Source organism: Charadrius vociferus, unplaced genomic scaffold (genome assembly GCF_000708025.1).
Source record: "Charadrius vociferus isolate BGI_N301 unplaced genomic scaffold, ASM70802v2 scaffold783, whole genome shotgun sequence".
Taxonomy (NCBI): domain Eukaryota; kingdom Metazoa; phylum Chordata; class Aves; order Charadriiformes; family Charadriidae; genus Charadrius; species Charadrius vociferus.
In genome coordinates this window covers 618102-629478 of record NW_009647834.1, presented here as the reverse complement: position 1 = coordinate 629478, position 11377 = coordinate 618102, and the positions used below count along the sequence as shown (strand labels likewise).

Genomic DNA, 11377 nt, shown 5'->3' with positions numbered 1-11377 from the left:
CAGTCTGGGGAGAAGAAGGGATTGGGCAGATTCTCAGCGCAGCCCGGTGGGAGCTGACACCCAGGTCACTTATTTCACAAGGCCAAACCCTCCTGCCCCGGGGTTGCAGACCTCGACCTGGCACCTGTCCCTCTGGGACTGGTCTCAGCATCGGGGCAGCAGGATGGACAAGTCCCTCCAGGACAAGTCCTGCTCCTCTTTGGGTTTGTTCGGCAGCAAGAGGTTCTTGTAGTATTGTATCTCAGAGAGATCAGAGATCATCCCTTGAGGGATCTGGATAGAAGGCTTGGAAAAACATTTTAATTTCCTGGGAAATTCCAATATTTAACCTATTTTGCCACTTCAAATCCAACTGAAAAGCTGAAACTGCAAATTTTCCTAGGGAATGGATAGTCTGAACAAAATGCATGTTTGGAAACATCATAGTGTTGTTGTTCTGAAAGGGTAAATCCCAGTTCCTTTTCCCAAGCATGAGCTGCGTATCAGAAACAGTTTCATATCCAAACACACAGAGAGCAGTATTTGCGTCCCAGTTTCAAAAGGACTGATGCCCACTCCAGGATATGACACTGTGATAGATGAGCCTTCGGTGGTGTAAATTGGGGTAGCCCCATGAAACACCGCAATACCAGGGATGGCTCAAGTGCCTGGGACTTTTCTCCTGAATCCTCTTGGCTTCTGTGCAAAGCCAGGAGAGAGCAGGGTCTGTGGGCATCTGTGTTGTCCCTGCTCTCTCAGCTCACCTTGGCCAGCTGAGCTTGGCCAGGCCAGCACTGTTGCTCTCCCGCTCAGACTCAGCCCTGAATCCTCTTTCCTGTCAGGGACTTTTACTAGTAAAACTTTCCCCTTCTCCTTATTTTTGCTGAAATCTCATAATGCACCTCTTCTTCTTTGCCTGGTGCTAAATACGAGATGATTACTCGGTTCCAAGAAACCTGATCCTTATGGCCAAGCGTAATAAACAGTCCCCAGACATGTGAGACAGCGCAGTAACAGCTATTTCTGGCTGGCAGATTTGTTCCCTCATATATTGGCTGCTCCGAGCTCCCTCAGAGGAGCTGAGGTCACTGCTGAGTTTCAGTCTGGAGTTTCAAGCTGGAATTTGGGAACATTCAAAAGCTGGATTGTTGTTGTTAAGTTTTTTTTTATTTTCCTCTTTCACCTGCAGTTTGAACTGGTCACCCCAAAGGGCAGCTGCCCACACTGGTTACCCAGCAGAGCCTTGCAGTGCCCAAGGGGCTGAGGGAGAAATGGACACCCTTTTCTATGTGGTCCTGCAGTGCGGGGGTTCATTTCACCACGCTGCTGTGTGGGATGCTCTGTCAGAGCTGCTGGGGCTTGATTCACCCCATCTGACGCGTGCTTGAGTCAGGTGAAACACACCCTGTGATCGCCCCCTCGCTCTGCCTGGAGTCTGTGTCACCTCAGACGGTGGAGGTGTCAGCGGGGCTGAGCAGAGCCCCACACCCAGGAACCAGTGGGTGCTCCAAGTTTCCCAAGGCAACCACCCAAAATTCCCCGTCCTTTTTTAACACAGCGAAGGTGCTGGTACCGGTTGAGAGTTGAGGATCCCCTCTCATAGTCATGGCCCTCAATGCCTTTAATGCAGCTCAGAGGGGTACAGGGCTTAGGAGGCAGTTTTCATCCTTCCCTTGGCCTGACCCAAAGAGTATATGAGTCAGTGGGAATTTTTATTTTACTTAACTGAAATGTCTTAAAGAGCAAAAGGGCATCTATATCCCTGCTACAAGGCTCTTCACCTCTCCTTTCTCACCAGGTCCCATTGTGATCCTACCAAGATGGCACCCAAAAAGAAAACCCCCAAGAAGCCCAAGGTGGATAAAGAGGATGCATCCATCACCCCGGTGGTGGTGGAAGATGCTTTACTGGATGTTGAACACCTCAATCACTTGAACAGTTTATATGAAAGTGGCTCCAATGGCTTCCACTGCACGGCCACGGAGGTTGAAACGCCGGACCATGGAGCCAGCCTTCTGGAAGGGATGAACCAGATGCGCCAGAAGCAGTTCCTCTGCGATCTCACCATTGCCACCAAAACAAAGTCCTTTGAGGTGCATAAACTCGTCCTGGCTTCCTGCAGCGAGTACTTCCACCGCCTGCTGCAGAGAGACCCTCAGCTGCACCAGGTAGAGCTCCGTGATGTGTCCCCACTGGGCCTGACCACTGTCATCACCTACGCCTACACGGGGAAGCTGAGCCTCTCCCTGTACACCATCGGCAGCACCATCGCTGTGGCCACCCAGCTGCAGGTGCCAGCACTGCTGAACATGTGCAGTGACTTCCTCATTCAGGAGATGGCTGTAGAGAACTGTGTGTACATTGCCAACATCTCAGCCACCTACGGCCTCAACCAGGTGAAAGACGCCACACGGAAATTCATTCGGGAAAACTTCCTGGAGTTCTCCAAGACTGACCAGTTCATGAAACTCCCCTTTGATCAGATCAATGAGCTGCTCATGGATGATGGCCTGCAGATACCCAGTGAGGTTGCAGCCTTCCAGATTGCTGTCAAGTGGCTGGAATTTGACCCAAAACGGGTCCAGTATGCTGCTGACCTCCTGAGCAACATTCGATTTGGCACAATCTCAGCTCCAGACTTGGTCAACCATGTGCAACCTGTGCCACGCATGATGCAAGACCCGCAGTGCCACAAGCTCCTTGTGGATGCTATGAATTACCACCTGCTCCCCCACCAGCAAAACAGCCTTCAGTCTCGGAGAACCAGGATACGGGGAGGCCAGAGAGTGCTTGTCACAGTTGGAGGTCGTCCAGCTTTGACCGAGAAGGCTCTTAGCAGGGAGATCAGCTACAGGGACGCAGAGGGAAACTGGAACAAGCTCACGGAGATGCCAGCAAAAAGTTTTAACCAGTGCGTGGTGGTGATGGATGGATTCATCTACATTGCAGGTGGAGAAGACCAAAATGATGCCAGGAACCAGGCCAAGCATGCTGTCAGCAGCCTCAACAGGTAAGATGGGCTCCAACCTGGCCACACAGATCCTGGGGAGGGGTTCAGAGCTGTACCGTGTCTGCCTGTGCCCCAGCATCCCCCATGGGGTGAGGGATGAGTGCATCAGAAAGGTTCCTTTTGGCTATCAGTAACCAGGAGGTAGGTCTGGCCTCTGGGATAACGCTGCCAAATGCTGCCAGGGAGGGACAAACGTAGCGAGGCCCAGCACAGGGTGCTGGACTGCGAGACACAAGACCTGGACACAAGTTCTGGGGATTTGGTCTGCATGACCCCAGCCTGGGCTTCCCCTGGGGACTTTGACCCCTGGGCTATGCTGTCCACGTCCTCCACCAGTGCACAGCACTGGTGCAGGATGAGGGCAAGGCAGGCCCTCTTTGAAGCTGGGAGGCTCCTGGATAAATGGGAGCCTTCGTTGTTTAGCAGTAACTCATTTTGTTACTCTGGGGAGCTCCCCTTTTAACCCACTGGCTGTTCCTCCAGCCAGTGCCAACCTCAATCCAGACTCTGGTTTGTCTAGATTCATTTTAAGGTAAATTTACTGTCTGTAGGATTCCTGCTTCCCTTCAGGCTTTCTTCTCTCTGCCTCCATTTCTCTCTTCGCTGTTTAAATGATGAGGTTTTTTTCCTTAATCCCCATAAACCTGTCACTGGATCACCAAGGGATTACTATTCAAAGAAAGCAGGAGTAACCATGGCAACCTGACATGCAGTACTTTGCGAATTAAACCTGAACTTCCCAGTTGCTCTGCCCATGGCTTGGCTCAGCCTGAGGCTGAGCCCTGAGGCTCCACATGAAATGTTTTTGGCATTGCATCGTGGCCCCTGATCACCACCCCTCGGTTATGGGCCGTCATTGGGCTCTGTCTCTTGCACCAAGTGAGGTTTCATGGACCCACTGTCAGGTCTCCTTTCTATTTCTGGCCAATAGCTTATCCACCTTTCCCAGCCTGGCCTTAGTCCCTGTGGCATCACACCGAGGACACAGCAGTCCAGTTCCCTCTGTCATCTCGTGGGCACACAAGGAGCCAGCTTCTTATCACATGCCTGGCTTTGGCCTGGCAGGGTGGGCAGGGAAGACCTGTCCCTAGGTCCTCTTCTACCTGACAAGACCCAACATCTTGGGACAGTTAAGGTGCCTGGGAACACCTCAGACTCGTAGTACTCGCCATTTCCAAGCCAGGCTGGAGCTTGTGGTAGCAGGAGCAACGCTCGGCCGTCTCAAGAGTTAGAGTGGCAACAACCCCATCAGTCGCAGGTAGGATCCAGTCCTGTGCAGTGCCATCATCTCCATCTGCACTGCCTGCCCAGATGCTTTTTTACTGCCGGAGAAGACAGAGAGGCTCTTCTAGAGCATGAGTTGTTTCCTCCGACAGCAGATGTTTGGCAAGTCCCTCTTCTCCCTACGGCTCTGATAGCCCTGGCCAGACAGACTTGCCCTTCCTCCCCCAGGTACGACCCGCGCTTCAACACCTGGCTGCACTTGGCCAGCATGCAGCACAGGAGGACACACTTCAGCCTGAGCGCCTGCAACGGGCTCCTCTACGCTGTCGGAGGACGCAACGCCGAGGGTGCATTGGCATCTGTCGAGTGCTATGTCCCCACCACCAACAGCTGGCAGAGCAAAGCAAGCCTGGAGACGCCCCGCTGCTGCCACGCCACCACTGTCATCGATGGCAAGCTCCTGGTCACTGGTGGCTACATCAGCCATGCTTATTCTCGCACCGTGTACTTCTACGAGCCCAGCACTGACACCTGGAGGGAGCAGGCAAGGCTCAGCACCCCCCGGGGCTGGCACTGTGCGGCCACTGTGGCCGACCGAGCGTACGTGCTGGGTGGGAGCCAGCTGGGTCCCCAGGGCGAGCGGGTGGACGTGATGCCTGTAGAGTGCTACAGCCCACTCACGGGGCAGTGGAGTTACATGGCGCCCCTGCCCACGGGGGTCAGCACAGCCGGGGTGGCTCTGCTGGAGGGGCGCTTGTGCCTGGTGGGCGGCTGGAATGAGAGTGGGAAGAGGTATCAGAAATGTGTGCAGTGCTACAATCCTGACCTCAACGAGTGGGCCAAGGATGAGGACCTCCCCGAGGCCACTGTGGGTGTCTCATGCTGCACCATCATCCTCCCACCCTCCCCAAGCTCCAGGTCCCGGGCCAGCTCTGTGGCCTCAGCAGCAGCCAGCACGTAAAAAGCCCTGGGTGCCACATGGCTTACGCCAGCAGCTAGGGAAGGAGACAGAGCTGAGGAGTGGGGGGTAGCTGGATGGGGAGGCACACTGATGTTTGGAATCACTGCAAAGTCTCAGACATTCTTGTTCCACCATGGCAAGTTTTGGGCTCTAGGAAAGTGTCGTCTCTGAACTGCCTGCATCTCCATCCCTCAGCTTAAGCTGGGATTGCTCAAGCAGGGCAAACATGGAAGCAAGCAGGACAGAAGAGCTTTTCTCCTCAGCCTGCAGCACTGTATCACAGCATGGATTACAAAAAAATGGAAAAAAAAGAAGAAAAAACCCTAGAATAATTCAGGAGAAATTCTACTGTAGAAATAGTATCACGAGACACTTTCAAAACAACAGTAGTAGTATTACTGGTGTTAGGTACGAGGAGGTGATAGGTCTAGAACAGACACTGTTGCTCACACAGCAGTTGTTCAATCGAAAGACATTTAATCTTTACTCATTGAGGCTAGATACCTTCAGACCAGGAATAATGTGATTCTTGATAGCAAGGAAGAGAGCTATTGGAGCAACTCAGCAAGATCTCTTGCTCTTCCAAGTGCTGAGCTCTAGCTCAAGCAGAGGGAATGGGGGAAGTGCCTAAGGATGCAATGAGATTACAGATTTCAGAGGCAAATGGTACCCTGAAAATCAGCTGGAGCAGAAGCCCTTCACATCTAAACCAGGAGCTCTCCCAGATATATTCCTAGCCAGGTGTTGTTACTCACACCATCAAGTGGACAGCTTGGTTTTGAACTCAATTAGAGCTTCCCCATTACTGCAAAAGCAGCATCTGACCTGTAAAAGAAACAGCGATTAGGAAAATTGAGTTTCCAGGGGTGCTTGCTCAGTGTCCACAGTCCCTCCCTGTCACTGCATCTGAGTGAGACAGGAGGCAGTTACCAGTCTTTAATAAAACCCTGGGTGCCCTTTCAGAGGGCACAGGGCCTGCAGACTCCCCCTTACAGTGCTGCAGACTCAGACTCTTGGGCTGTATACTTCAGGACAAACCACACCACAGAACTCCAACCCCTGCCCTGACAGGTCCAAGTTACAGCCCCAGAGCAGTGATAAACTGTGACAAGCAGGAGGCAAGAGAGTGGTGGTTATTTCCTGGTCTCCAGCTCATGGTCATTACAAAACATCAGAGGACAGTCACACGCTGAGGCCAGCATCTCCTGATAACAGGTCCTGTTACTGAAGCACTTTTACATGTGATCCTAGAGAGGCTCCTCACCTTCATTTCAGGCCAAGGCAGCTACATGCTGCTGAGCATCTGGGCAAACGCTCATTTTTGTTCCAGTCTTTTTTGCACAACACAGTGAAATCGCATGCAGGAAGCCCCTGAGCCCCTCAAGGGTACCCCAATATGCCACGACCTTCAGCAGAGCAGGCTGGTTTTCACTTCTTTTTGCAACTCACCAAAACTGAGCAGCTTGCAGCAGTTACAGTTCACAGAACAGTACTGATTTTGCTCTGAGAATTCACTATCTCAAGAGTTCACATCAAGCTATACTGAGGCAGAACATCATTTCTGTTCAAGTTCGGCTTCCCTCTGTGCGTTTTAGCATGCACAGCACATGCTACCCTGTGTGTTTTGGAGATGGCTCCATCCTGAACAGCACTGGCAGGCTCCTCCTGTTTACAGTTCCAACAGACTCAACAAGGAAATGGTCTAGTCTTTGAGACAACACTGCACAATCACTGATGGTGGAGTGTGTGCAGATTTGGACGGAGGTGAGTTTGTTCCTTGATTTTATTACAATTTTTTACTGTAAGACACAGGAGAGGACTGAACACTAGAGGCAGAGACAAGGGTGCTGCTGAACTCCACTTGTGTGAGCTGCATTCTCCTGCAGGGAATTTTCTCTTTAAACAATAAAGGTCATTCTTCTACAGGGCAAAACTGTCTGGCTGTGTAATTTCTGGACTGTGAACTTACACTTCTGTAACATTTCCATGAACCAGTCAAGATTCATCCTTTACATTCCAAGCACATCCAATAATTGCTTCAGAATGCACATGGAGAGCACCATGATCTGTGGGGCAGGACACCTCTACCAGTTACAGGTACAGGCACTTGAGGTCCCTCACATTACCCACGGAAGCAGCAGGGATTGGGGGTTCCTGATGGCTGATCCGAGCCCCCTCTCGTGGCACCAGGTCTGAATCTCAGCTCAGGAACCTCACCAGCTGCCCCAGCACCGCCAGCACCACAGGCCTTGCCCATCCCCTCAGCCCTTTCCAACCCATCCCTTCAGGCTTGCTTCAACAAAGAACCCTCAGCCACATTTTGGCTCTACCGCTCTGCTTTATTAAGAGGATATGTGCACCGTTTCCTTTGGCTTCTCATTGAACTTGCACTCCCAATAGTTCCCAGAGCAGCTGAGTTTCTTCTGCCAATCCAGAATCCCTCATTCGTTAAAGAGCAGCTGCCCTTAAGACTGCAGGTCTGCGGAGGATCAGAACTGGCACAGACTTACCATGTTCCCTTCAGGAACTTAACCCTCTAGAAATTCTGCTCTACAACTCCAGTCGTCAAAAAGCATATTTTTTTTTCTTTTTCTTTCTATGCCCACCTGCAAACTCTAGTAAAAGTTCTACATGTTATTTGTGCAGTTGGACAGTACAGTAGTGGAGACTGTATCCATGTAAATCCAACACCAGCTCCTTGAGAACACCATGTTCTCTTCAAGTGCACAGTATCAGTCCACGTCCTTCTGCTGCCTTTCGAGTGCGAGTGACCCTTGCTCCCAGCAGCTTCCCAGGTCAGGAGGAGCCCCCACAAAATTCACTACAGAAGTTAGGGGTTAGAAAATTTTATTTACTTTTGCGGTAACAGGAACTGCTCATTTACCAGGAAGGATGATGCCATCATACTGTAAGGGGGGGGAGAAAAAAAAACAAAACAAAACACAAACCAAGTGAGAAAGCACTGTCGGGAAAAGGTGGGGTACCACTGTGGTGAAAACTGAGCCATCACGTTCATGCCAAGCCAGCCAGACAACACTGCGATGAAACACCAGTTCTCCTAGGTGAGCAGCTGCCTTTCTACTTTGCTGCTGTGCTGTTAACTTCCAAGCAGGGCTTTGTTCAGATAACCATTAAGCTCTGCTCATCAGCCCAGCAAAACAAGCAGCCCCACCCTTCACAGGCTGATCTGACAAGAACTATACTCATCCCTGTTACTGTCCCAGGATTTGCCCCCTGAAGGTAACTACGCCACAGTCAGCAGAACCAGGCGTGAGAAGGGAAAGGGCCACTCAGCAGGAGCAGGCTGGAGCCGCCCTGTGCAGGCTATGGCCAGTGTGCAGCTAGGCAGAGTAGCCTCCAGACAGACTGCCCACCCCTTCCACCTCTGAAAAACTAGAAGTAATCCCCATCTCTGAGCATTTCCAATCAAGCTTTCAGCATCTCCCACTCATTATCTGCTCTGTGTCACAGAGCACTACAGACAGATAAACCCAAGAACTTGTTTTATTTGGATCACTCCATTCTCCAGGTCTGGCAACTGAGTTAGGAGCTCCGTCAGATAAACAAATCCTAACCCTGCCTCATCACTTGTGATCCATGCACACATAACAGCTCCAAAAACTGTGCAAGACAGATTTATACAAGAGCTGATACTTCCAGCTATCCTGCAAGAGCTGCTCTTTCAGTTCAGCACACACAAAAAAGGGGCATGAACAACATTCATGCTCAAACACAGCTTCTACTGCCCCAAAGCAGTAAAAATCAATGATTTAAACAGTGATGAAGATCTCCTCCTACCCAGTGACTTGTTCTAACCCTTCCACAGTGAAGTGTTTTGCTGATACTTGCTAGGAAACTCTTGGGATACAAGAATAAAGATGGACTTTACCTTTTGCTGAAACCAGCGCATGGCTTCTTCCTTTCCAATTCTGTGCTTGGCTCCAATGTTGCCAGTCCTGCGTTTCTTGTCAGCAATGCTGAAACCAGGCCTGCCCAGCACCTGCCAGGAGAGGAGACCCACAGCACTATTTCATTCTGGCATCTATTTTCTTAAAATTAACAGTTTTCTAAGAGGGAAGGCTAGAATTACTACATCAGTAATATCTCATTGTCCGAGTCACATTCAAGACTGAAAGCATTATCTTCTACAGCCTCAATGTGAACTGAAAATTTCTGAGCAGCCAGGTAAACTGGTAAACAGGGACAGCTCCCACGTTGGACAACTTAGCACATACACTGACTCAGAGAAACCAAAATGAGTGCAGAAGACATACTATTCCATACCCTGAGGCCTCAGCTCTCGAGAAAAGATACGTTGAACAGCATTGCTAACATGAATGGAACAGCTTTGCTCCATTTTAGAGATTCAGAGTGAGGCACAGCAGAATGGAATGACTCAAAATGTGCCAGCCACCACTGCTGCTATGGGACCCATCCCCAGTCCTCTAAACACAGGGAGAATCTTCCAGCAGTGCAGCCCTTCTTTCAGCCTGCATCCCTGAAGCCCCTGCTGCGCTTTCCACTGCTACTCCTTCCTTCCTCAAGCCTAGCACAGCTGCTTCAGTCTTATCCCAGAAGTACCAGTAAGAGCAACGGTATTTGTTTTTGCAGAGGCTTTGTGAGACATGTCATAAATCGAGGGTTTTACAGCAGCCCTGGGAATCTCAGTTTAATCTTGGATTTTGTTGACATTTCCATCTTCCAGCACTAGGCAGCAAGTTAATGTGAGCCAGTTATGGTTCTAGGTTCCTTCTAGAGCTTTCACACAATCCCGGGAGCTGCAAGGAAGTGGGGAATACGCACCACGTAAAAGTCCAAGCCGTAGATACCAATACTGGGATCGTATTTAATCCCCAGATCGATGTGCTCCTGGATTCCAAAGCCAAAGTTCCCAGTGTCTGAGAAGTTGTTTTTTCTCAACTCGTATTCTCGCACCTGAAACATTTGTTGTCGGTCACTATTTCATTATTGACTGCAAACAAAGTAAGAAGTCCTATGTGTTCCACCAACTGCTACCAGACCCACAACTTGCTTACATACTACTATGTCTTTAGCCCTAAGATTTTGCTCCCAGAGCCTGCTCATAAATCACAGCAGCCAAGACAGAACCTTAAAAGAAAGCAGCAACTGCACCCACTGGTTCTTAAATGAGGACGAAACAGCAACCAGAAAGAGAAACAGCGCAGACACAGCAGTCGGTATCGGACAAAGCTGCTACCCCAACCCTTAACATCCACAACTGACCTGTAATTAGATCAGGTGCAAAATTTCAGAGCACCCATCTTTTCAGTTGGTACAGATTAGGTTTTGTTCTTTCACAAATCAAAGATCCAGACCAGCCAAATTCTCACCTTCAACCCCTTCTCCAGAATCTCCTCTGCTTTGGCCCCACGAACCGTGCAATGAACAGCAATCTTCTCATTTCTCCTGATTCCAAAGGATCTTACAGTGTATCGTGCTGTAGGCAGCAATAATTACACTTAGAGGCTATTCAAATAATTCCCACCCGGGGGATTCAGAGCTTGCTTAAGAAGACTGAGTAAATGACTTTAAAGAAAAAAGAACCGAGGCAACCACACATGCCCTCTTCGGGGATGCAGGCAGAGCAGCAGCCTGAGTCTGGAGGCAGAACTGAACTGATCAAAACAACCACCAGCACCCTAATATTTAAGCCCCCCCCCCCAATTCCCCACCCCCTAAAATTTAACCCCCCCCCCCCCCAATTCTCACACGACATCAGAGCAGACCTCCCCACACTGGATCGGCCAAGAAGCCTGTTCCCTGGCAGCCACACTGCCACCACACCCTCCACATGCTCAGCAGAGGAAGGAAAACAACCGTTGCTGAAGCCAGAAAGGAAAAAACCCTGTTCCTCCGCAGCCCCCCCGCCCTTGGCAGCCGGCAGGAAAACAAGTCCCTCACCTTTGGAGAAGACGGGGGTTTGGCCCGTCAGCTGCTCCAGCACTTTGGCCGCTCGGGTGAGCCTGTCCCCGCTCTCCCCAACGCAGATGTTGAGGCAGAGCTTGCGGATGCGCAGCTCCCGCATGGGGTTCTCCTTTTCACCTTGGTCTTGCTGCGGAGAAACGATATAGGGGGGCTAGCATGGGGGGATCCCAAGAGACAGCCCATCGCTCGCCCCGGCGACCGGAGAAGCCTACGCCAGGCCGCTACCGCGGCCTGACACCGAGCCCTGCTCCGCGCCG

General features: G+C 50.8%; 2 protein-coding genes across 2 annotated transcripts; one reads left to right on the top strand and one right to left on the bottom strand.

Moving 5' to 3' along the window:
• Positions 1-1799: 1799 nt before the first annotated feature.
• Positions 1800-5174, top strand: LOC104284436 (kelch-like protein 31). Its single transcript, XM_009882773.1, has 2 exons — positions 1800-2989; positions 4442-5174. The coding sequence occupies exons 1-2, from the start codon at positions 1800-1802 to the stop codon at positions 5172-5174; spliced, it is 1923 nt and encodes a 640-aa protein (XP_009881075.1).
• Positions 5175-8004: 2830 nt separating this feature from the next.
• RPL11 (ribosomal protein L11) lies at positions 8005-11254 on the bottom strand. The gene is made up of 5 exons (XM_009882772.1): positions 11097-11254; positions 10526-10632; positions 9978-10109; positions 9064-9174; positions 8005-8080 (listed from the first exon to the last, which is right to left on the bottom strand). Exons 1-5 carry the CDS (start codon positions 11218-11220, stop codon positions 8051-8053), a joined length of 504 nt encoding a protein of 167 aa, XP_009881074.1. The 5' UTR covers positions 11221-11254; the 3' UTR covers positions 8005-8050.
• Positions 11255-11377: the final 123 nt, after the last annotated feature.

What these genes read in the sequence shown, in the direction of transcription:
- LOC104284436 (XM_009882773.1), top strand. Translation starts at nt 1,800, where the DNA reads ATGGCACCCAAAAAGAAAACCCCCAAGAAGCCCAAGGTGGATAAAGAG. An exon ending in GCTGTCAGCAGCCTCAACAG is followed by an intron (nt 2,990 to 4,441) that starts GTAAGATGGGCT and finishes TTCCTCCCCCAG; the next exon opens with GTACGACCCGCGCTTCAACA.
- RPL11 (XM_009882772.1), bottom strand. Translation starts at nt 11,220, where the DNA reads ATGCGGGAGCTGCGCATCCGCAAGCTCTGCCTCAACATCTGCGTTGGG. An exon ending in AACCCCCGTCTTCTCCAAAG is followed by an intron (nt 10,633 to 11,096) that starts GTGAGGGACTTG and finishes TGCTGCCTACAG; the next exon opens with CACGATACACTGTAAGATCC. An exon ending in TTCTGGAGAAGGGGTTGAAG is followed by an intron (nt 10,110 to 10,525) that starts GTGAGAATTTGG and finishes CAAATGTTTCAG; the next exon opens with GTGCGAGAATACGAGTTGAG.